We start from the raw sequence: 23,074 nt of genomic DNA, 5'->3' as shown, positions 1-23,074 counted from the left end.
GATTTAACGTAATGTTTGGGGTATCATACTATCAAGCCATATGTGCAAGATGTAGTTCACTTGATTGGTTTCTTGAAAAACGGGGAAACGGAAAGAGAGATTGGTTCATTTTAATCATTGTGGCGAGATGCTTTTGTTTTCTCATAACATTGTTACATTCACTAAAACTTCCTAGCTCACAGCTGATAGTTGAATGATAGTGAGGGTCCCAGAACGCTTGTATCGCCAAGGATTCGGGTGTGATGCTGCCCAACAAAGTGTCCTTTACAGAAGCTTGATTCATTGTAAGCTTAATTCAATGGGCTCAAGAAAGAGCGCAATGTCATACAATGTGGCACCAGTACATGAACACACTATGCTTGCCTATGTCATAATCCTATCGTATGCAACCTTATATAAGAACGAGCCATGCTATACGGGCTACCATAGGCCGACATTAGTATGGGTACAGGGGAAATGATCCATTGTTGCAATGCGATCTTGCACTGCCGTGATGCTCAGCGTGTACACTAACTAAGCACCACACACAACGAACGCCGTATACAATGTACATGGGGATAAGATGCACAAGGGAGACTCTCACGTAACGTAAAAGAATAGAAAACGCGGACGTAAACGTCTCCTTCATTCAATACCAAGAGGGTAAAAAGCGCGTTGACAATACCGTGTCCATCCGTACCCCAAGGTAAGAAATCAGAAAGAGAGCCTGTTGTTTTCACATAAGCTGCATGCATCTCTAAGCTTACATTCGCATGATCGTGTAAGAGCAAATAACCGTCTCAGCTACATCACAACACCATTATGCAGTCTCTACCAATAGGATCGACCATTCAACTCGGCTAGTTACACAACAAATCCTTGTACATCTTTAGCTCTGATATGTGTGAGGCCATTGGCAATGAACAAAGACCACCCTTCATATAGCATCATGTGTACAGCATATGTAAAACATAAAGGTGCCTGTATCTCTAAACTTTACAATCAAACGTGGGGTCTTTAATAGAACAAAGCTGCTCGGCGGGGTGAAAGCGATCTTGTGTCAAAGTATGAAGTTCATCGTGGCCATTCCCAGATTCACCCAATGACGCTACCAGCCAAAAATATTTTTTGCTCGTCGTCGAAAAAGAATTCAAGAGGTCGACCCGGATCCAATTTGGCTGGTGGCGACAATTGCGAAATCTTGGATTGGCTACCTTGATCGCGAAACTTGCACACAGGGTGCTGTTGGCCAAGTCAAGCAGGTTTGTTCTCATAAAGACCCCATGCTTCATTGTAAAGTTTGGAGATACAGGCACCTTTATGTTTGTAAGCGTGATGCTATATGAAGAGTGGTCTTTGTTCATTGTCAAGTAAGTGGACCCTGGCAGAGCAAAAGATGCAGAGGGTCGTGTTGTGTAACACAGCTACGTTTGCATGAATGAAAGCGTCAATGTATAACTACTTTATGGATCATCTAGGAACAGGCATGTATTGCTCGCTAACGGCCACTTTTATCCAATCATCATTGTTGCGAGATCCACTGCATGGGAACGATGCCCCTGCTCTAGACATTCATTTCCATGATTAAAGTAGGTTGATCCGAGCTGATTTGGTTGAGTTACGCTCACACAAGATTACATCGGTTGGGCTACATCGAGCGTGCTTTATGTCCAGAGTGATGTAATCTCTCTTTGGCCGCAGCTCAGTCAAATCAGCTCGGATCAACCTACTTTAATCATGGAAATGAATGTCTAGAGCAGGGGCATCGTTCCCATGCAGTGGATCTCGCAACAATGATGATTGGATAAAAGTGGCCGTTAGCGAGCAATACATGCCTGTTCCTAGATGATCCATAAAGTAGTTATACATTGACGCTTTCATTCATGCAAACGTAGCTGTGTTACACAACACGACCCTCTGCATCTTTTGCTCTGCCAGGGTCCACTTACTTGACAATGAACAAAGACCACTCTTCATATAGCATCACGCTTACAAACATAAAGGTGCCTGTATCTCCAAACTTTACAATCAAACGTGGGGTTTTTATTAGAGCAATGTGCTCGGCTTGGCCAACTGCACCTTGGGTGCAAGGTTCACGATCAAGCTTGCCAATCCCAGATTTCGCAATGTCGCTACCAGCCAAACTGGATCTGGGGGTCAACCTCTTCGACGACGACGACGACCAAAAAATATTTTTTGGGCTAGTTGCGACATTGAACGTGAAACTTTCACACAAGGTGCTGTTGGCCAAGCCGAGCCCATTGCTCTATTCAAAACCCCACGTTTCATTGTAAAGTTTGGAGATACCGGCACCTTTATGTTTGTAAGCGTGATGCTATATGACAAGTGGTCTTTGTTCATTGTGAAGTAGCTGGACCCTGGCAGAGCAAAAGATGCAGAGGGACCTCTTTGTGTAACTCAGCTACTTTGCATGACTGGAAGGATGGAAGGATGATACTATATACTGTTGACAAAAGCCCGTACATTGCGAGCTAACAGCCATTTCTTCACAATAGCCACTGTTTCCACTCTATGACATGTGAGCGATTCTCCTGCTTCAGACATTCATTTCCATAATTGGATTATGTTGATCCGAGTTGATTTGACCGAGATACAGCCAAAGACGGATTACATCAATCCACACATCTAACCATGCTCTATGTTGCTCAACTGAAGTAACCTTGTATGAGCGTAGCTCAGCCAAATCAACTCGGATCAACATAATCCAATCATGGAAATGAATGTCTGAAGCAGGAGCATCGTTCCACTGTCATAGAATGGGCAACATTGCCGATTGTGAGGAAATGGCTGTTAGCTCGCAATGTATGGGATATTGTCAATAGTATACAGTATCATCCTTCCATCCTTCTAGTCATGCGAAGTAGCTGAGTTACACAAAGAGGTCCCTCTGCATCTTTTGCTCTGCCAGGGTTCAGCTACTTGACAATGAACAAAGACCACTCTTCATATAGAAACACGCTTACAAACATAAAGGTGCCGGTATCTCCAAACTTTACAATGAAACGTGGGGTTTTGAATAGAGCAATGGGCTCGGCTTGGCCAACAGCACCTTGTGGGAAAGTTTCACGTTCAATGTCGCAACTAGCCCAAAAAATATTTTTTGGTCGTCGTCGTCGTCGAAGAGGTTGACCCCCAGATCCAGTTTGGCTGGTAGCGACATTGCGAAATCTGGGATTGGCAAGCTTGATCGTGAACCTTGCACCCAAGGTGCAGTTGGCCAAGCCGAGCACATTGCTCTAATAAAAACCCCACGTTTGATTGTAAAGTTTGGAGATACAGGCACCTTTATGTTTGTAAGCGTGATGCTATATGAGAAGTGGTCTTTGTTCATTGCAAAGTAGCTAGACCCTGACAGAGCAAAGATACAGAGGGCGTATTTGTGTAACTTGAGTCATTCAGCACAGGCGATGCATGATTCTTGTACGCTAGTTAGGAATAGTTCAAAATGCCAGCTAATAGCCCATTTCTCCCATTCACCTTTGTTGCCCAAAACAATGCATACGAACGATTGTCCTACTCCAGCCCAGCATGCCCATCATTTAACTTTCTTGATCCGAGAGGACTGGAATGAGCAACGGTCAAACAAGGAAGTGTCATCTAGGCATGATTAATTTCCACTTCTTCCACTCCCACTTTCTTCCCTCTTCCTCCTCCCATTCTCAGCTGTTACTCCATTCAAGTATACAATTACCACCTGCGAACGATTGTCCCGCTTCAACCCATCATGTCAACCCTACAACTGTCTTGATCCGATTGTCTTGACTGAATGGCAAGTCCATGGCGTGTACATGACCTTCTTGTCACTCTTCCACAACACACGGGTCGCTTGACACAATACACGCTCTTGCACAATCCTCTACTGCGATCCATCGTGGCGGCATTCATTGCAATGGTTGCCATTAGCGAGGTCTCTACTCCATTGTCTCAAACAGCGTCCTTGACTTGCAGCGGCTTACCTTGCAGTCTTTTTTTTTACATGAACAGCAGATAGCCATGGGCATAGCAACAGCTTTATTTACGTGGAGCAGCTATCTTTGATGCATACGAACTCCTGTGGATATGGATATGGAATATGGGTATTGGTTTGGAGCATGGGATGGAAGGAAATGGATATACACACAACGCGTAGAAGAGGAGCCTTTGTTGTTACGGATCCCTTGTCAACTTGGCCATTGTGTTGACGCTATCATCCTGAACGATTGGTGCATCCGACCCCATGGCAACGATAATGATCATCCTTTATGCGGCCTGTCAACCATCCAGCTCCGTGTTTTGCACGCGATAGATATGTTCGTCGCCACGCATCCAATGCCACCTCGTTTTCATTCATTCACCTGCGGACAATGCACGCCCAAATGATAGAAACTTTCCAGATCGATGTATATCTCCCATTGGAGCAATTCGTTGTAGACCTCTCAATCTATCTCTTGTGAATGATGTTGGATTAAAGGTTTACTTATTGACGAATACGGGTTTGCGTTTGTCGGCCGTGTGGTGGCTGCATGGAAAAAGGGGCTTACAATTAACAAGAAACCCTTTCACCATAATAATATGTGTCTTTGATTGGCGACATGCCTATGTAGGTTGGATCATAATGTTGTTAGCGTTAATAGTAATCCACTGGCTTCTTTGCGCGTATTTGGATCCACCATCAATCTACTTTTTTTCTCTCTCTCTTTCTCATCTCGACGTAAAGGCTTCCTTGCTACAATAAAGAAATCACATACAACGCACATCGAATCGCTACAAAGGCAATTAGCATACTTAGCATTGATAGCTGTTGTTGTTTAGAACAACCATCACGTGTATTATAAATGAGGTATTTATTGACAAATGCATCATGCAAATGATCTCATGCAATGTGCAACATACAAATCACATCATCTGGGATTGACAAGGCATGATTGGCCTGAGTTTGTTGCGCGTGGAGACCAGAACCCAGATTTCATTTCTTGCATTGTAACCCATGCTTTCTCGAACCTTTCAACTTGCTTCTCACTTGGCTCGACCTTATTCTTCTACCACAGCTATGACTGAAAAAGCTACGTTTGCTGCTGGCTGCTTCTGGTATGTATGTCATTGACCCCCCATGGGTCATGAGTGTGTGGATCTCTATACGCATGTGCTTGTGAATGGCTCATTCTGCATTTGTCATCAAGGGGTGTTGAGCATCTCTACAAGAAACACTTTGGCAAGGATGGTATCACCACGAGAGTAGGCTATACAGGTGGCGAGGTCGATAATCCAACCTACCGTCAAGTAAGGCATAAAAAGCACTGCTGTAGGATGATGATGGCATACTCATATGGAGCATTTTTTTTGTACGCTTTCACCAAGGTTTGTTCCGGGGATACGAATCATGCAGAAGCATTGGAGGTGACGTTTGATCCCAAGCGTGTATCCTATGCAAGCCTTGTTGAATTCTTTTACCGAATGCATGATGCAAGTATGCTCAACTATCAAGGACCCGACGTTGGTACTCAATATCGTTCGGCTATCTTTTACCATTCGCCTGAACAAAAACAAGTTGCCGAGGAGGTGACACAACAAGTCCAAGAGAAGCATTACAAGGGTAAAAAGATTGTCACCCAAATTGTCCCTGCTGTTCGCTTTTACGATGCCGAAGAATATCATCAGGTAATTGTGATGGGGATCAATAGTAGTAGCAGCGAGGTACTCAAATGGCAAAATGTAGCTCTACCTGGAAAGAAACCCAAGTGGATATGAGGCAAGTAGTAGAGCATAGAACACAATCATGGATGAATGATAAACTTTGATTAACACGTTACTCCACTAGTGCCCAACCCATTTCTTGCGATGGTAAATCAGTTCAATAATAGGATAATAGAACTTAGGTCATGCAGCACATAGCTTGGATAAAATAACATTCCTTTTTTTCATAATGCAATTTATTGGGCATAAACATTGTTATCCTGAAAGATGATATCATGCACCAAGGGTTGGGAATGCGCTGGGATCTGTGATGCTAATATCAATATCGACAGGCTTCCCACGGCCTGATCGTGTACCATTACCCCGTCGACCACCACCTCCTGTGCGTTGTTGATGATGAGAAGGTTGATCAATCTCCAAATAGACCTTTTCCTTCTTGTTCTTGTTCTTGTGTTTACCCGCCGATTCCTAATTATTTTGAAACAAGGTGCATGTATAAGTCTCACACGCTCTCACGCAATGACACGTGACATCAACAGATGATGCATGTACTCATATACAAGTGCTACTTTACCTTGCCACCGAAATAGACATCCTCTTCCTTGGAGCGTTCCAACACGACTGCATTCTTCAATTGCGATGGATCCACACCTTCATTGGCTTGACGAGCTTCAGGGAGTTTGTAGCGATCATCCAATCCAGGTTGTGTAGCCAAGTATTCATCCAGGGTCTTGTAGTTGGATTCGACAGGTGTTGCTGTACCAGAGCCAGTCCCAATAGCTACACCTTCAGCAGCAGGATCATCAGGAGACAAGGTGTCATTCTCGCTATACATAACGTGGGTGAGTGAGTGAGTGGGTAGGTGCATGGTATATGTTTAAAATCGCGCTACTATTATTGACACGTACGCATCTCTTTCTGCGGCACCAGCTCTTCCCCATCCTTGATTGATTTTCTTCATGTTGTCTCTAAAGTATACGTAACAAGCCGTCAACCAATGCAAATCAACCATGGTTAGTGATATTGTACGTACTGGATACCAGTGCCACTATGTCGATCAAATTGACGTCCGCGGGTAGGTCGTAGGGTAGAGTTTCCTCCTTTTGGGTGATCAAGCATGCTACTGGTTGATGCCAGGCCACCAGCTGGTTGAGCAGTCTCGGTGTTACCATAATCAGTGGCTCCAGCACGATCACGTCCTCGTCGAGAAGGTGGAGATACTACGTAGGTCCAAGTTAGCTATCGAAACCATTGAAACAACAACAATGATGCTTACTAGCGACGCGAGTATGCAACTTTCGAGCAACGTCACGTTTCGAGCGTGGTGGCATAGCTTGTTTGACAGTCTTGGTATTACCAAGTGGATCCGTTTCTTCACGAACGCCACCCATCAAGGCTTCGAATCGATTCGAAGATAGCGTAGTCATAATGGGTACGTATGATTTTGTGTGTGTGAGAGAGTGGGTGAGAAAAAAAAGAAGAGAGAAAGAAAGATGTGTGAATTGACAGCCTGGACCAACGCCGAGGTCATTGTCCAACTTCCGCTCTACACTGCAAACTTAAAACCGCGTGATCCCTTACTTTGGGAAAAGGAGATTCGGGAACTATCATTGCCTGCTTACTTTTTCTTTCATGGAACAACTTTTCTATTGTATTGCATCGAATGTATTAGAATGGATGACTTTTGGTACCAAGCTCTACTACTAACGTATAAATTAAGAATGAATAACAGCGATCTAGTAGGTATATATAGGCGTCTATGGAAATGCTAAGAAATAAACAAGGAGAAGGATGCGAATATGCAGGAAGATAGAGGATGTCTTGTCAGGAGTATACGGATATGTCGGCAACATAGCTAAAATTGCGAAAGTGGTGGAGAGCAAATGAGGATTGTTGTTGTTGTATCTCGGCTGAAGAAAGATCGTCAGCTGTTGTAATTGGTTCGCTCGTGAACATGGAATCAAAGTTCTAAAAAGACACAACACATGCCTTTGTTAAAGATCTCTCTTGACAAGAAAAAGTCTATTTCTTTACATACCTCTGCCGCTGCGGGATTCGTCTAGTAGTAAAATGCATATCGTTAGTACTATTCCATTCCATGACATGTTCCCGTTTTTGCGTAGATTCTTTGTCACACTTACTATGATGGGCACAATAGGCGGCTCCACTCGTCGATCGAGCAATGCAGCCCAATCCATGTCTCGAAAGAAGCCATGATTTAGGATCGTCTTCATATCTTTACGTCTTGCACCAAGCCGTAGATGAGGATTTTTCCGCAAGAGCTGCATAAAAGACCAAAGTTAGATGCCTTGTGTTACCATCAACAATCATGCTTCCTTACCTTTGCAACCAAGTCCTTTGCTTCTGCTGAAAAGTAATACGGCATAATGACGTTCTTGGACATGATAAAATGCATCGTTTCATCTCGTTCCTCTCCTTTAAATGGAGGCTAAAATAAAGATGACGTGAGCCTTTAGCGTAATTTTGAACATGAAATACCTCTCCACCATCCACTTACCGATCCTGTGAGCATATCATAGATAAGAATACCAAGGCTCCACCAATCCACAGTATAATCATACTTCAAACCAGCCAATACCTCTATAAGAGAATCCATTAGTATACGCGTAATCATGCTTTGGCTCCTTTCAATATGCTGTACCTGGTGCCATGTACTCGACTGTTCCACAGATGGTATTGGTTTTGCCGTCCAGAGACGTTTTGGATAAGCCAAAGTCGGTTAGCAGGATATGGCCGCTTCGATCCAGTAAGCAGTTTTCAGGTTTCAAGTCGCGGTAAATGATGCCAAGTGAATGCAAGTGGCTGAGTGCAAGTACCAGTTCAGCCGCATAAAAAGCAGCCATCGATTCTGTAAATGTGCCCGCTGCGCAATAAATAAGTAGTGTTATTATTAGCATCTTATCGTTGCCATCCATCCCCCACCCTCCTAGCGATCCATACCTTGATCGAGATAACGAAAGAGTTCACCACCCATAGCGTATTCAAGGATCATATGCAATTCATCAGCCGTCTGGAAGGCGTAATACAATTGAACAATAAATGGATGATTCACTTGTTCCAAGATCTCTCGTTCGGTCTTGATGTGATTGACATGTAGTCTGAGCGATGCCTTTTTAAGCACCTTCATTGCATATAAAGAACGTGAAGTCTGATGCTGCACAAGGTACACCTTGCCAAACCTACGAGTATTCAAGTATCAGTTGCACCGTATAGTATTACTACTATTGATTACCCCTTGACTTACGCTCCACGTCCAAGTACACATAGACGATCAAAGTCATCGCTCCCAATCTTGCGATAGGATTCGTCGACAACGGATGCAATGTACTTTTGGTCGATTGCCATTGTATAGTCGTGAGCCTTGGAATGGGCCGCCATGTTGTTGCTGGCTAAGGTGGATGTGGAGGATCGATCGTCGTCATTGTCGGACAAGGTAGTTTGGGGATTGTCACATAAACCGAGAACAGCTTCTTCAAAAGCAAACATGGAAAGAAAAAGAAAAGGAAACGAATGTAAGGGGGATGGGGAAAGTGAAATGAATATGCTTTCTGCTGCTGCTGCTGCGGTGTGGGATGGTTACCCGTGAAAGAGATATTAAGGCTGATTGCATGGAGGAGTGTGCTATCGTTTGTGTTCCCCCCAATGGCTTCCAGAATAGGCAATCACCTCCGAAAACAAGCGCACGTCCCTGATACAAACAATAAAAAGCTTGTTCATTCAAACCCTGGATGGTTCATTATTACGTGTATCTTTTCTTTGTATCTATCCATGTTGTACTTGGACAATGCTTACCATCAAACTTTGTGCACATGCACATGAGATCCTGGGTACATCCCCCTACAGCTAGTGGATGCATAATAGGGCCATGTGATCATCGCCACTGATTTGATTACTCATCATGCAACCAATACGTGCTTACATTCTATGGCTGCTAATCGTGATTGTTCGCTAAGGTATCTCATCAGCCATGAATGCCATCATGTCGGCAACGAGAAATCTGATAGTGCATGTACATGCCAATGGTGACGTTGGTTTATTTCAGTATTACCATGATCATGTTGATGAAATTGTTGACCATAGATCAAATAAACAGCGTTGGATGAGATATTCCAAATAGGAGTCAAGTTAAACTTTGAGAGGGTTTGATGCAGGAGACGGGGTGGAAGTATGAAAGTGGACTTATGACACCTACAAGAATCACCTTTCAAGCCGCAGATGAATACCAGCGGTTGATTTTCCATCACTTCGATTCAGTATCCAAGATGCTTGACCACTTTATCAATTCGATCCATCATGACAACAATTCTTACGCACACTAACATATAAAGAGGGCTGTTGTACCCAACACTATCATACGCCCTTTCTTTTTACATACTTGTATTCATATCATCATCAATGACCTTTGGTAAGTCTCCAGGGTAGTCTTTATTATGTAATCCCCAAAATGAGGGTATTTATGCATTCATCTATGTAGCTCACTTCATTGCTTTACCACTTGAAGTGCTCATCACGAAGGTCTAAGAAGTGCTGAAGCGTTTACTCGACAGCTGCAAGATACAGAAGACGAGGATGACCATGAAGCAACAGCAGCAGCATCACCGCCATCAAGCTCTAAACTCTATGGATGGTTATGCCTTTGTGCAAACGTGGCTTGATGCTCGTGAACGGACGAGCATACCGTGGCCAACCATATATGAGGTAGCAAAGCAGAAGGGTCATTTTCGGTCACTCAGCACTTGGAGATCAGTGAAATATGGATATTATAGGTGGAATAAGGGTCACTATTATCATCACAATCATAGCCATACCTATCATCAACACATTGTTATTGCCGTTTTGATACCCTTTTTGATACTCTTAACAATCCAAACTTTTTAAATGCATCACAAAAAAAGCACCTGCGTTGAAAGAAATGCACGCAATAGCAGCATGTGAATGTGTGATTTGATTAAGGGAGGGTTTATCAATAACAAATGACATGGATGACCACTACAGTGAGAGGATAATAATAATGAAGACTTTGGTTGACCACGTGAACTACGTCGGGTATTTTGACAACAATAAGGTAAGGCAATCAAACAAGTTTGATAGAGGAAAGAGAGATGTGATATGCATGATTATACATCATTGCTTTATTTCAACATGGACATGATCATCTAGAGTACATTGCTAGCCATCTATCTAATGAAGAATGCATAGCTTATTGTAAGCCAATGATATCATCTTTGACAGCTCGGAAAAATGATAAAGCCACTAGGAATTCGGCCCTGATGGCCGAATTGGGAGAGCCTTGTTATACTTTGCTTTGCTGTTTCCACCTCCGGGACTTCTTGTTCACTCCTAATCATGTTTTCCAGCAGGCTGGCATCGCTGTCCAGATGTTCAGCACGACGTTCAACCCCTCTTGCATTAAGAACGACAACCCTACGTCCTCGATTCTATAGCAGCCATGCACGTACACGGCTATCGGTTCGATCGCTACTGGCCAAGACGATCGTAGGTGTTACAACAATGAGCGCTGTGGGTGCTGTTGGACTCTATTACACCAATGAGGATGCTCGCCATGTGATGGTGGCGATTCAGCGTTGCAGCACAGCAGGTCTTATTGGCGCACGAGTAGCCCTTGACTATCAGAGGACGCTTTCCAAAGAGTATGCCACTGAAGAAGAATACAAGCAAGCCAAGCGTTTATGCCATAAGCGATGTGCCACGCGTGTACTTGAAGGATTACAGTCGTTGGGTGGTATCTACATCAAGCTCGGTCAACATGTGTCAGCTATGGTCTATATCCTTCCGCCTGAATGGACCGAAACGATGGCCGTATTGCAGGATCGTTGCGAACCCACGCCCAGTGATCAAATTCGAGAATTGTTCCTTAGCGATTATGGTCATTCGATTGATGAGATCTTTGAAGAGTTTGAATGGAAACCGATTGGCGTGGCGTCCTTGGCTCAGGTGCATCGTGCAAGGTTAAGAGCTGGTACCGATGGCAGGGGTCGACTTGGTAACGATGGATGGGTCGCTGTGAAATTACAACATCCCGCCTTGGATGAATTCTGCAAAATCGATATGGAGACAGTCTCGTTCATTTTCGATGTCATCAAGAAAGCTTTCCCTGATTTTGGATTTGCATGGTTGGTGGATGAAATGCGTGAATCGTTGCCACGTGAACTGGATTTTGTGCATGAAGCACGTAATGCCCGCTTGGTGACCCAGAACTTTGCTGATGATATCAAACATGGACGCACAGCATTGACCGTTCCTCAAGTCGTATGGGCACGTAGACGTATCTTGTGCATGGAATGTAAGTTAAAAGAGTGAAATAGCCCAATGTCCATGGGTCGCTGATGGCTTTGTAGTTGTCGATGGTGCACGTATTGACGATCTCCAATACATGAAGGATCACCATATCAACCCCGCTCAAGTCTCTGCTGAATTGACACGTATTTTCTCAAAGATGATCTTTTTACACGGGTAAGTGCAATGGAAGAAGGTGATAAACAACATGTCACTGATACATTATACTATCATCAATCAGCTTTGTCCATTGTGATCCTCGTAAGTTATCATTTGGCTACATTAGAATGATCAATGCTAACCTGTATGTTGTCATATTAGATCCTGGCAATGTTATTGTACGACCAAGCAAGAACCCCCGTACCAAGTATAATTTCGATCTTGTGCTTTTGGATCATGGTCTTTATCGCGACTTGCCGGATGAATTGCGGGTGGATTATGCACACTTGTGGACATCGTTGATCCGAGGTGATGAGAATGGCATTCGTACGTATGCTAAGCGAGTGGGAGGCACCGACACATACCAGTTGTTTGCATGCATCATGACGGGCCGTGCTTGGGATACAGTGACTTCAGCCGATTTATCATCAGTGCGCAGCAAGGGTGAATTGAATCAAATGAGCGAAGGTGCCATGGAATGGCTTGTCGATATTGCTGATATTCTTGCACGATTGCCACGCGTTGTATTGCTGTTGCTCAAGACCAACGATCTTTTACGCCATGTGGATGAGGTATTGCGTTCGACATCAACGGATGATCATTTGACGTATGTCATTATGGGCCAATATTGTGCCAAGGCTGTATGGTTGGATGCTCGTCAAAATATCCTCGATCGTATCGCAGTGATTGGATTGAAATGGAACTTGTTCTCCATGTTGGCACATGTATGGTGGAACTATTACTCATTGGCCGTGATATTGTGGTTGTATCAACAAGGTTCATCATGGTCTCAAGCTTTGATCACTTTACTACAATCGCTTTCCAAGGCAAAAAAGAAGATTGAGGAACGTAAACCATTGAAGAAGAGTAGTCTACAATAGACGTTACCCTGACAACAACATCCAAATGTACATGTAAATTATTCCTAGTAGCTCACCCTTTTCCCCAAACATCACCATCATCATCGTTATCCTAGATCCCCTGCCCTTCTTATACGTGATAGATATAATATAGAATTCCCTGTTGTCAAGCGTTCTTTCTTTGGTGTGTCACATGGGTCATTACGCGGATGTGGAATCTTCTTAAAAAGGAAGCAGCATCCTGCAAACGCTGTCTTTATTCAACAACTACTGGAAACGCTCTTCCTCTACTTTTTGTTGCCATCTTCCACCTACCCCACTTTTCAAAACGTCGTCTCTCGTTGTACCTATCGCTGTTTCGCTTCTTCGTGAAGTCATGTGGAGCAAATTCCTGCATCTTACCGTGGATGCTATGCTGGTATCCACCATTCTTGCCGGCGTCAAACGTACCGCAGGATTACAGTAATGACTCATCTCGCTCACGTTCGTGTCTTGCACCATGCTGATTCTCTTTTCCATCTTGTAGACCAGCAGTATCCAAAATACCCAACAAGGACATCCGAGGCTATGTGGAGAAATATCTCGAGCTTGGCGAATGGATCTTTGATAGCACCTTGATATTGATGAACTCATCGTCCTACTTTGAAAAGAGTACCTGATTACGTTCGAATATACAGACACTTCTTTTTTACCATGTCGAGAATAGGATGACGATGATGATGATTGACAATGGGTTTTGTGGGTTATTGGGAACAACATCGAAAAAGGGGGATTGTGTAGCTCTTTAATTGTCCAAAGAGGGATTGTATCCACACCGACAATGGTTGTGCCGGATGATGATGACTGTACTCAGCAAATAACAATCGAGGTAAAAGGGGAAATGGTGTACAAGTATATTAGAGATCTCGGAAAAGGGTGTAGGCAGTGGGTGTCGGGCTCAATGAACTAGTCCCGCCCGTTTCAACCCGACAAAGAAGTTGTGTGGCCCCCATTGTGATTATTACGCAAGCAATACAATGCCAAGAGAAATACAAAGAGAGAGAGAGAGAATATGTATTGAATGAGAAAAATGATATTAGGATGTATACAAAGTTTGGATTTCGGGCGTGAGTGTTGTATGATACGTTGATGGGGGGAAACGGCAAATGATGGATAATGACAAGAAGAATGAGGAAAGAGGGGGAAGTTGGGTATGTTACAGCTTTACAAATCACAAACACGCTCTACTCGACCACATTCTGATAAATGTAATCCACGGTATTTTATCAAGTATTCGCCATTTGGCCTTGCTGTTACGGTTTTGTTCACAGGACATCCCTAAAAACATCATCCTATTAGTATACATATACAAATATGCAAATCGTATCCCGCCAAATACAGCAAAGTCCCAATCCGATCTCTCGCTCTCTATATCCATCACCATCCTATGTACGCACCTTGTTGCTATTACTGCACTTGTAATAAATACTTTTACAACCCGTTTTCTTTTGCGTGGTGTTGCCATTATTCTTCCAAAAGTAATTATCTTGGTAAGGGAATTCCCGAGTCTCAACAATTTTAGTGATGGCTTGCATCTCTCGTCGTTTCCTTGGTCGTTCCACTACTTCCTCGTCGTAATACGAATCCGGAGATGGATAGGAGCCATAGTTGGTTCTATATGTGTCATGATTCATTGAGTCACACAATCTCTATCATCCGAGAAATAAAATACTTACTGTGATGGAGGAGGAGACGATGGAGAAGAAGAAGATGTGGTGGTGGTGGTAGTAGAAGCGGGGGAGGTATAATCATCAGATGCCAAGGCCACCATGGCTGCGGCTGCCGAGTTGCGACGTTGATCCATGGATTCAATGCTGCGATTGTCTTCAACAACAGACGAAGAGGATGATGAAAGACATGAAAGACGACGCTTGGTAGCACATGAGTGATGTTGATGATGCAAATACACATCGAGCTCTTTTGCTTTTAATTTGGCTTCTTCAGCCCTTCGTTTATCTTCTTCAACCTTGCTAGTCAGGATGAGCTTGAGTAGATCAGGATGTGATTTGTATTGTTCCACCAAGTCATGTAGATCAAGCTTTTCGGGTTGCTGTTGTTGTTGTTGATGATGCTGTGTTGATGATGGTGATGATGGTGAATGTAAAGAAGTTGACATGATTGAATAGAGGGAATCGAAAAGAAAGAAAAAAGTAAAAGAGAGAAGGGGAAAAAGGAGGGAAACGTTAAATAAGCGCGGGGAAAGTGGGGGTGACAAGAGAAAAATTCCCAAGTATGGACAGGGCCTGAAAAACTGCATGATGATATTCTAAGTGGTCCCTTCTCACCCCCCACCTTCACACGAGATTTTCATATGGTACCATGCCGAGCTTTTCCTTTGTGCCCTTACCTCACCACTCATTCCAATCCTTATCTCCGCAGCTTGCATGGCTATACTCTCATGCGATGATTATTCATTTACTTCATGTTTCTTTTCAGCAGCTGCACTAGCACCAGCAGCAACAGCAACATCCTATCTTTATTATGTACATCATGTTGAGGAAGCAAAAGTAGCAACGAAAAGGTAAAAAGTAAGATGACACATACCTTTTGATCGGACGTAGCGTGAATGCGTAAATGCCACGTGAGTGATCGTGGCATGGTGAGCCAAAAGGCATTACCAGAATCGTAGACTGATTTTTCATGACAAAGCCGTATTTTACATTATGTCCATCTCCTATAGCCTTCGGAGTGTCAATTGTTCTCCCACGTTTGCCCGTATTTTCCCTGCTTATTCACCTTGACAGCATCCCATGTGATTTTTTCCGCCTTGATTTTGCGCCTGTCATTCAACTTCTTTACAAATGTCGGAATGCAGTCGGAAAGCCTAAACGATTAACCCTCGAATCACCTTTTTTTTCTCTTCTCTCTCACTTTTTCCCCGCACTTTGTTCATTCCCTCCCCCAGCTTTGCCCATCAAATTCGTTTAGGCATCACCCTTCGGCTCAACATCCGTTAGGTTGACTCAAAAGGAAATCCCCATTGTCTAACACACTTTTTCAGAGTGCCTGCATCATATGACGTGGAAATTGGATCTGCGGTACTCCTCCACTCTGTAAGCACCACCCGGGATGTTATCGCTCTGCTGCAAACTTTATTGGTGAAATGGATCTAATACAGCGCTTTATACATAATCATGTGCAACATGGATTTTCCCACCCTTTCCATCATCCGCTATTATGGTATATTCTCGTCTCATTCAATGCCAAAATCATGTTTTTTGATAATAAGGTGTATTTCTTTTATAAAAGACATGTTGAATCATTTGCCAAGTAGACGTATTGAATGATGTTTATTCATCCCCTCAGTCAAGCGGATATCCATTTTCTATATAGAGGGTGTTGGTGTGCTTGCATTCAACAATATGAGATGGATAACCATCAAGACAATGTCACCGATGACTATAGCCGATATGCAATAGAATAAACGCATCGCGTTGGATCGATCATGTTGTTGATTGACAAGGAAGGGGGTGGATGGATGGATGTGGCACAAGCAGCGGAGGAAATCAAAAGAGTAGAACTTGGATCACCGCACGGACCATCATTGACATTGAAGAAAAAACAGGTTTTATTGTTGTTGAGAGAGAGACGTGTGTGTGTGTGTGTGTGTGCAAACGGAAAAGAAATTCACAAGGTTGGGATAATTTAAGCAGCCATGTACGAGTTGACATCGACATCTTCAGGCAAAGGTTGAATGTTGATTTCGAAACGGCTCTGCACATCATTGAGGACCTCTGTATCCTTTTCATTGGAGACAAATGTAATGCCAAGACCCTTGGTACCGAAACGACCAGCACGACCCACACGATGTAAATAAGTGTCTGCGCTATCAGGCATGTCGTAATTGATGACAATGTTGACGCGTTCAATATCGATACCACGACCAAAGATATCGGTTGCCACCATGATACGCTTTTCAAAGTCCTTGAACGACTTGTATCGCTTGATACGATCTTCTTGGGACATTTGGGAATGGATGCATACGCTGGGGAAGTTGCAGCTGGTCAAGATACGATCGAGTTCTCTGGCACGTGGTACGGATCGCACAAAGATGCACACTTGGTTGAATTCGAGGCTATCGAGCAAGTCGTTCAACTTTCGATTCTTCTCACGTTCGTCGAGTTGAATGTAGAATTGTTGCAGACCATGAAGTGTCAACTTGGCCTCATCATCAACATAGATCTCGAGCGGGTTTTGCATAAACTTTTTGCAAATAGGGCGCATCTCCTTGGCAAGCGTGGCCGAAAACATCATGACTTGCTTGTGGTGAGGCGTGGATCGGAAAATGTCTTGTACATCACGACGCATGTCTATTGTTCTCCATGTGTTATTGAAAAAAAGCCGTATCCATGGCAACAACAAGAACTTACCAAGTTGTTCCAACATCTTGTCACATTCATCCAACACAAAGTGCTTGACATTGTTGAGCTTCATATGCTTGTCACGAACGAGACCCCAAATACGACCTGGCGTACCAACCAAGATGTGAGGGCACTTTGACTTGTCCTTCAAGATCTCAATGTCCTTGGCAGTAGGAACGCCACCATAAAACACGTCGGTACGAATATCAGGAATGTACTTGCTGAAACGATTGTATTCGTTGCGGATCTGGAAGGCAAGTTCACGCGTATGACAAAGGACAATCACCGAAACCTCACCATCGACAGGCTCGATTTGTTGAAGCGTGGCGAGAACAAAGACAGCTGTCTTGCCCATACCCGATTTGGCTTGACAAAGGACATCCATACCAAGAATCGATTGAGGGATACATTCTTGTTGCACTGTAGATAGAAATCAACGCGTCAAAATGGGCGTGTGTGTTTGCATATAGGATACCAAACGCTCACCTTCAGAAGGATGTTCGAAACCACAATCGACAATGGCACGTAATAATTCAGGCTTGAGCAAGAAATCACGGAAACCAGTAGAGCTGACACCAACATAGGATCCCTTCTTGTCCTTCTTGTCTTCGCCTTCCTCCTTGCCATTGGCTTCACCAGCCTTGTCTTCTGTGGCAGTAGCAGTTGCTGCGGCCGCGTTGGATTGTTGAAGAGTTTGTTCATCCTCCTCCTCGTAGTCGATCAAATCATCAGCGTGGTCGGCAGTGGACATGATAAATAAGAAAAGAAACTGTGGAGAGAGAGAGAGAGAGATCACAACACCCCAATGCAAAAGCTGACTTTAGTATACAAGTGGCGTAAAAAAAGAACGGTGCAAAGAGAGAGAGAGCAAGAGAAAAGAGAAAGTAATAGAGAATACTTGATGGCGTTCTCCCCCTCCAATCTTGTTTTGCTGGCCGCGTAAACGTGCATTTTCCCCCCATGGGTCCATTGGGTTGTGTTGAGATTGGTAGCCGTGTGTGTGTGTGTGCGCGCGTGTGTGTGCATGTACGTGTGTTTCCCCTTTTCCCCCCATCTCTTTTTTTTCCATAGTGTGACAATGCTGATCTTGGTATCCAATATTGACTGTCTCCACCAGATGCACGTAGAGAGAGAAAAAACGCGTTTCAAAAGCAACACGATTTCAATCTTGAAGAGAGACGACGGCAGCAAATGGGTTGGAGAATCGGTGGGAAAACGCCAATAGTTCCTCGTAGTTGGAAGACGACATTTACCTTGTAGTAGAAATGGGCAAAAGAGAATAAAAGAAGAGACGAGTAAGAAGAAAAGGAGAAAACGGGCGTGCGTGTGTTTAAAAGAAAAAAGTGTGTGGAAAAGGGTGCCACGCAATCCCAAATTGGGTGGGCGGGGCTTGACGGAGTTACATTTGTCCATTGTGCAGAATGCATTGTTGTTCAATTGTCTCTTTTATTTCATCATGTCCCATGCGACTTCAGCTGGTCCAAGGGGTTCAATCTCTATGCCAACGATCCGAAGCTTTGGGGGGATTGCCGTTGGGAAGGGATGGCCCATATCCCCATTCACACGCCGTGCAACGAGTCCATGCTTTTGCAACTTGGCACTGTTTTTGGTATCTTTCTTGACTTTTACTCTGGTCTTCTTATCAGTGAGAATGCGACCATATAGTGCGTATGGATACGACATGTGACGTCGACATAGATCAGTGAGCGATACAGTCTTGTTGTGGCGTTGCTTGTCACCATTGGGAGCGTTTCCTTGTCGCAGCAAATCATCATCATCCTCGTCATCGTCATTGTTGTTGTCAAGTACTTGCTCATCACCACCATCATCATTATCATCCAACCAGCTTTTATAGGTGAGACTTCCTTGTTGGATGGCCATTTCTTTGAGTACATTCACAGTGTCTGATGGCAATCGGAGTAGCTTTTGAAGCACTTGTTTCTCGCCTTCACAAAATACACGTGCTGATGTGACGCCATCCGTCAATTCCACCTGTGCATTCACCAAGAGCAAGCGATGGGCATTCTTACATACGCCAAGACATGAATCATGCGATATAATAGTACCACAACCAGTGCACATCCACGTAATGTCGAGATGATGAATGGCTTCAAGTGTACATTGGCATCGAAATACAGAATGCAATTTGCTGGCAACACTCGGCGGGATCTTGGTGGCGCTGAAATGGGCTCTATTGAGCATCCATGCTTCGAATAAGCTGCGATTGGGAATCAATTCACTTGCAAATTGTTGATAATCCGCATGATTGAAATGCATCTTGACCACTTGAATTCGAGTATTGGCTGATGTTTGAGCATAATAGCTGCCATCCGCACGTCGACGTCGCATCAAGTTGAAAAATATCACCTGGCTTCCTGGTATAATGCCCTGAGGGTAGGGTCGTGTACTCATATCCATATACACATCCAATGTGTCGAGTCCATCCACTTGCCGTAGTCGAAACATTGTCGTACGTCCTGGTTGTCCTGTGCCCAATTGCCATTGTTGATATAATGATTCGGCATATTTATAAATAGGTCCTTTTGGGCGTGCTGTATCACGAAAAGTCTTTATCGTGACGATCCCTTCGACATGCGAACACTCTTCAAGATATCGATCGTGTATTTCAGTCAAACTCGGTCCATGTTCCAGGTTGGCATGCTGAAGGTCACGTATGCTGTATATAGGTCGTTCTTTATAGGCGGGTACTCTTGTCGATGAGGTCGTACGCTGGTGGGATTTCAGTGAAAGAATCACTTTGTTCTTGGTGGATGCGGTGGATACGAAAAGCAGCTCATTGTTCTCATTGGGAATAATCGTAGGTGGTAAAGATAGCTTGCTCTTACGTTTGTTGCGAATAAAAGCTGAGATATCAATGATGTGCTGGGAATCACTGTTGCGTTTCACTGTATAGGTGTCGAGATGTCCCAATAATGCGAACCATCCTCCCTCATGTAAATAAGGTGTGTATCTTAACCATTGCGATGTCAACACGAGGGTCGTTTCAAAAGGCTCGCTGTCGGCTGTGTCATGGTTGTGGATAGGGTATGCAATGGCGCGAATCATGGATCGTAATGAGAAAGCGCATTTTCCTTGCACTTGCACTCGTATAGGCTGGATTTCGATTATTGAAAAGAGAAACAAGGTGTCAATGTCGGTGATGGATAAGTCGTCAATCGTAAAATAGCCAATTTGATCACGTGGTAAGAGAGGTGGCGTAAATCGAATGCTTCTTTGTCTTCGAGATCCAACCGCTGCCACATGCTCCATATCATCAAGATCGCACGCGATATAAGTCGAATCCAATGATAAGTTTCTACCCTTCTCTTCAGTGTAGGATAGATCCTCTTGAATCAAACGGAACCTTTTGATGATATAATAATCATCCAGTAATGGCTATGAATCGTTCGTCAATAGTAGGCTCACATAGAAAGGATAAATGTGCCACGTTACCATGCGATCTGCCGTAGTAGCAGTGGGTATGACCAAAGGTATCTTGTATGTATCATCTTTAAAATAGAATCGACCATCCTCACCACACTCGATCATCCCCAACACCCGTATCATGTGATCCATCTCTCCACTAGGAAAAAGAGATTGCTTGGTATAGACGCCAATCATATCTTTGCCACTGGTTGCAGCTAGATATCCCACCGGCTTCTCCTCAAGATGATGTTCATCGCATAAAACAAAGTTGACCAAATCCTTTAATGAAGGAAACGAATAAAACGTCAAACGTTCTCCTTTGCCTAGCGCTGTACAATGCTTGTCGTCATGCTCGAAAAGATCATTCTTCATGTTGCTGCCAAATAAGGGGTCCTCTTCCTCTTCTTCCTCCTCCTTGTCTTGATGATCACATGATACACACCAACGAGCGAGACCGAGTGCTGCCATACCCAAAGTATCCGCATCTTGTCCTTGACCAAACTTTTTGATGATCGCAGCATGAGCGTCGAGCTTTTGCAAGAGAGTTGGAAAGTTGGGCAATGTGATGGTGGATTCCCGAAATAAATAATGCGTCGTAGGCTGAGACCATGGGATCGAGTCAACGTGGTTAGGAAATGCAGCGACTTGAATATCGGAATACAGGCAAGCGACCAAGCATACTTGACACTCTGGTATCTTCCAATATGACTTGAGAGCAACGGTATCATCCAAATCAAGCTGTACAAGATGAGCGTGTGTGATCCTGAGTCGAGTTCCAATGCGGTATGGATACAGCAAGTTGTAATTGGTATAATGGAACAAGCATGCAACCACTTGCCCGTCCAACTCGTATATCCCAAAATCAGAATCCAAGATACGTGTCACTGTGCCGTGATGGACATGAGGCATGTAATCATCATTCGTATCGGATACTTCACGCTTGTTGCTGAGACTGGCATAGGCATCATTGGTGAGAAGATGGCATCGTGATTGGTGTTGGACAAAGCGGTACACATCATCATTGATAGGAATAAGGTTGATCAACAAGTAATAGGATCCAACACGATAATCATGATAATGACTTGCAATCGATTCGCCTTCGAAGAGAACCATTGTGTTGTCCACCTTGATAACGAACTGGTCATTCATAATAACCGGTTTCGCAACCAATCGGCCGAGTTTGGATACGCATGATTCATCGTCGTCGTCATCGTCGTCGTTGGTTGATTGACTTGATAAAAACAGTTCGGCACTGATACGCTCCTGAAGTAAAAGCTGCTTCAACACTGGCTCTGCCATGTTGCCTACTCGAAACACATGGCGTAATTCGAATTCGATCCACTCTTGCTCAGGGGCCAGCTTTATCAAGTTCCATTGCGTAATGCATACCACCGTATTCAACAAGTCATGGTGAAAGGTGTCGACGCAGCAACGGATCGTGCTCAACTTGTTGACGTCGTGCAATAGAATGGTGTCTCGATCGCCTCGTTCCAAGCGACCTACTACATTGGCGCCGAGTAATGTCGAGCTGGTACTGGTTGGCTGGTCGCGCAACTTGCGAATCGAAGCGACATTACGGTTGGACGCGACATTCATCGGTTGACACCACAAAGAGACAGCGCTTCCTTTGGCCGCGTTGATCTCGCGTTTGACTTTGGAGTCTTACCAAACTAGGTTGTCCCTTTTTCGGATGTTGCTTTTTACTGCTCAATGTATATCAAACACACAATGCACATGCACATGCACATTCTCTTTGTTCTAGTAGCAGCTTTCATCCTTCGATTATGTGAAATAAAAGAAGATTTTCTTTATACAATGATCTCTTATATCCTCATTTTCATCAATGAATACGGCCAACAATCAATAACCTCGATCCAAAACCATCATTGATCACATACATGGAAGTATGCCAAGAATGGGAGGCGCGGGAAAGCGGCCATGATGTGTGTATTTATATGCTCGTCGATCGACAACAATGCCACCAATGTTGACATGACACCATTCCAGTAACCAATCAATTTCCATCCCCGAGTTACCGCGCGGTTGCCTCGGATATCTGATTCCCGATCATAATGTGTTCCTGCATACAAATACACATGAATCTGCTCATTGTATGAAAATCATTATAGTAAAATGGCATGACAGGTGATTGGATTGTACTATAATAGGGTATAATGTAGATGCGAGTAGGCTGATTGTTGATGTATGTCGTTGCTGCTACTACTATCATCCTGCTGC

The 23,074-nt window shown here is 43.9% G+C and overlaps 8 protein-coding genes across 8 annotated transcripts; 3 read left to right on the top strand and 5 right to left on the bottom strand.

The window, feature by feature from the left end:
• Nucleotides 1-4,966: 4,966 nt before the first annotated feature.
• O0I10_008055 (peptide-methionine (S)-S-oxide reductase) lies at nucleotides 4,967-5,824 on the top strand (the record flags this gene model as incomplete). Its single annotated transcript, XM_058488062.1, has 5 exons — nucleotides 4,967-5,067; nucleotides 5,160-5,259; nucleotides 5,338-5,637; nucleotides 5,696-5,728; nucleotides 5,798-5,824. 5 exons carry the CDS (start codon nucleotides 4,967-4,969, stop codon nucleotides 5,822-5,824), a joined length of 561 nt encoding a protein of 186 aa, XP_058341174.1.
• A 122-nt stretch (nucleotides 5,825-5,946) lies between these two features.
• On the bottom strand, nucleotides 5,947-7,100 carry O0I10_008054 (uncharacterized protein; the record flags this gene model as incomplete). Its single annotated transcript, XM_058488061.1, has 5 exons — nucleotides 5,947-6,141; nucleotides 6,248-6,500; nucleotides 6,582-6,641; nucleotides 6,707-6,893; nucleotides 6,950-7,100. 5 exons carry the CDS (start codon nucleotides 7,098-7,100, stop codon nucleotides 5,947-5,949), a joined length of 846 nt encoding a protein of 281 aa, XP_058341173.1.
• Nucleotides 7,101-7,497: 397 nt separating this feature from the next.
• O0I10_008053 (uncharacterized protein) lies at nucleotides 7,498-9,180 on the bottom strand (the record flags this gene model as incomplete). Its single annotated transcript, XM_058488060.1, has 8 exons — nucleotides 7,498-7,641; nucleotides 7,712-7,732; nucleotides 7,815-7,955; nucleotides 8,015-8,122; nucleotides 8,192-8,274; nucleotides 8,336-8,557; nucleotides 8,635-8,873; nucleotides 8,939-9,180. The coding sequence occupies 8 exons, from the start codon at nucleotides 9,178-9,180 to the stop codon at nucleotides 7,498-7,500; spliced, it is 1,200 nt and encodes a 399-aa protein (XP_058341172.1).
• A 1,860-nt stretch (nucleotides 9,181-11,040) lies between these two features.
• On the top strand, nucleotides 11,041-13,031 carry O0I10_008052 (uncharacterized protein; the record flags this gene model as incomplete). Its single annotated transcript, XM_058488059.1, has 4 exons — nucleotides 11,041-11,998; nucleotides 12,054-12,168; nucleotides 12,233-12,252; nucleotides 12,313-13,031. 4 exons carry the CDS (start codon nucleotides 11,041-11,043, stop codon nucleotides 13,029-13,031), a joined length of 1,812 nt encoding a protein of 603 aa, XP_058341171.1.
• Nucleotides 13,032-13,386: 355 nt separating this feature from the next.
• Nucleotides 13,387-13,669, top strand: O0I10_008051 (uncharacterized protein; the record flags this gene model as incomplete). Its single annotated transcript, XM_058488058.1, has 2 exons — nucleotides 13,387-13,472; nucleotides 13,537-13,669. The coding sequence occupies 2 exons, from the start codon at nucleotides 13,387-13,389 to the stop codon at nucleotides 13,667-13,669; spliced, it is 219 nt and encodes a 72-aa protein (XP_058341170.1).
• A 544-nt stretch (nucleotides 13,670-14,213) lies between these two features.
• On the bottom strand, nucleotides 14,214-15,165 carry O0I10_008050 (uncharacterized protein; the record flags this gene model as incomplete). Its single annotated transcript, XM_058488057.1, has 3 exons — nucleotides 14,214-14,327; nucleotides 14,447-14,663; nucleotides 14,726-15,165. The coding sequence occupies 3 exons, from the start codon at nucleotides 15,163-15,165 to the stop codon at nucleotides 14,214-14,216; spliced, it is 771 nt and encodes a 256-aa protein (XP_058341169.1).
• Nucleotides 15,166-16,694: 1,529 nt separating this feature from the next.
• O0I10_008049 (ATP-dependent RNA helicase uap56) lies at nucleotides 16,695-18,161 on the bottom strand (the record flags this gene model as incomplete). Its single annotated transcript, XM_058488056.1, has 3 exons — nucleotides 16,695-17,359; nucleotides 17,420-17,830; nucleotides 17,897-18,161. 3 exons carry the CDS (start codon nucleotides 18,159-18,161, stop codon nucleotides 16,695-16,697), a joined length of 1,341 nt encoding a protein of 446 aa, XP_058341168.1.
• A 695-nt stretch (nucleotides 18,162-18,856) lies between these two features.
• O0I10_008048 (uncharacterized protein) lies at nucleotides 18,857-22,432 on the bottom strand (the record flags this gene model as incomplete). Its single annotated transcript, XM_058488055.1, has 2 exons — nucleotides 18,857-20,806; nucleotides 20,864-22,432. 2 exons carry the CDS (start codon nucleotides 22,430-22,432, stop codon nucleotides 18,857-18,859), a joined length of 3,519 nt encoding a protein of 1,172 aa, XP_058341167.1.
• Between the last annotated feature and the right edge of the window lie 642 nt (nucleotides 22,433-23,074).

This window comes from Lichtheimia ornata (genome assembly GCF_029851405.1).
Source record: "Lichtheimia ornata isolate CBS 291.66 chromosome Unknown scaffold00041, whole genome shotgun sequence".
Lineage (NCBI taxonomy): Eukaryota > Fungi > Mucoromycota > Mucoromycetes > Mucorales > Lichtheimiaceae > Lichtheimia > Lichtheimia ornata.
The sequence above is the reverse complement of the archived record's forward strand: the minus strand, read 5'-3'. Positions and strand labels throughout refer to the sequence as shown.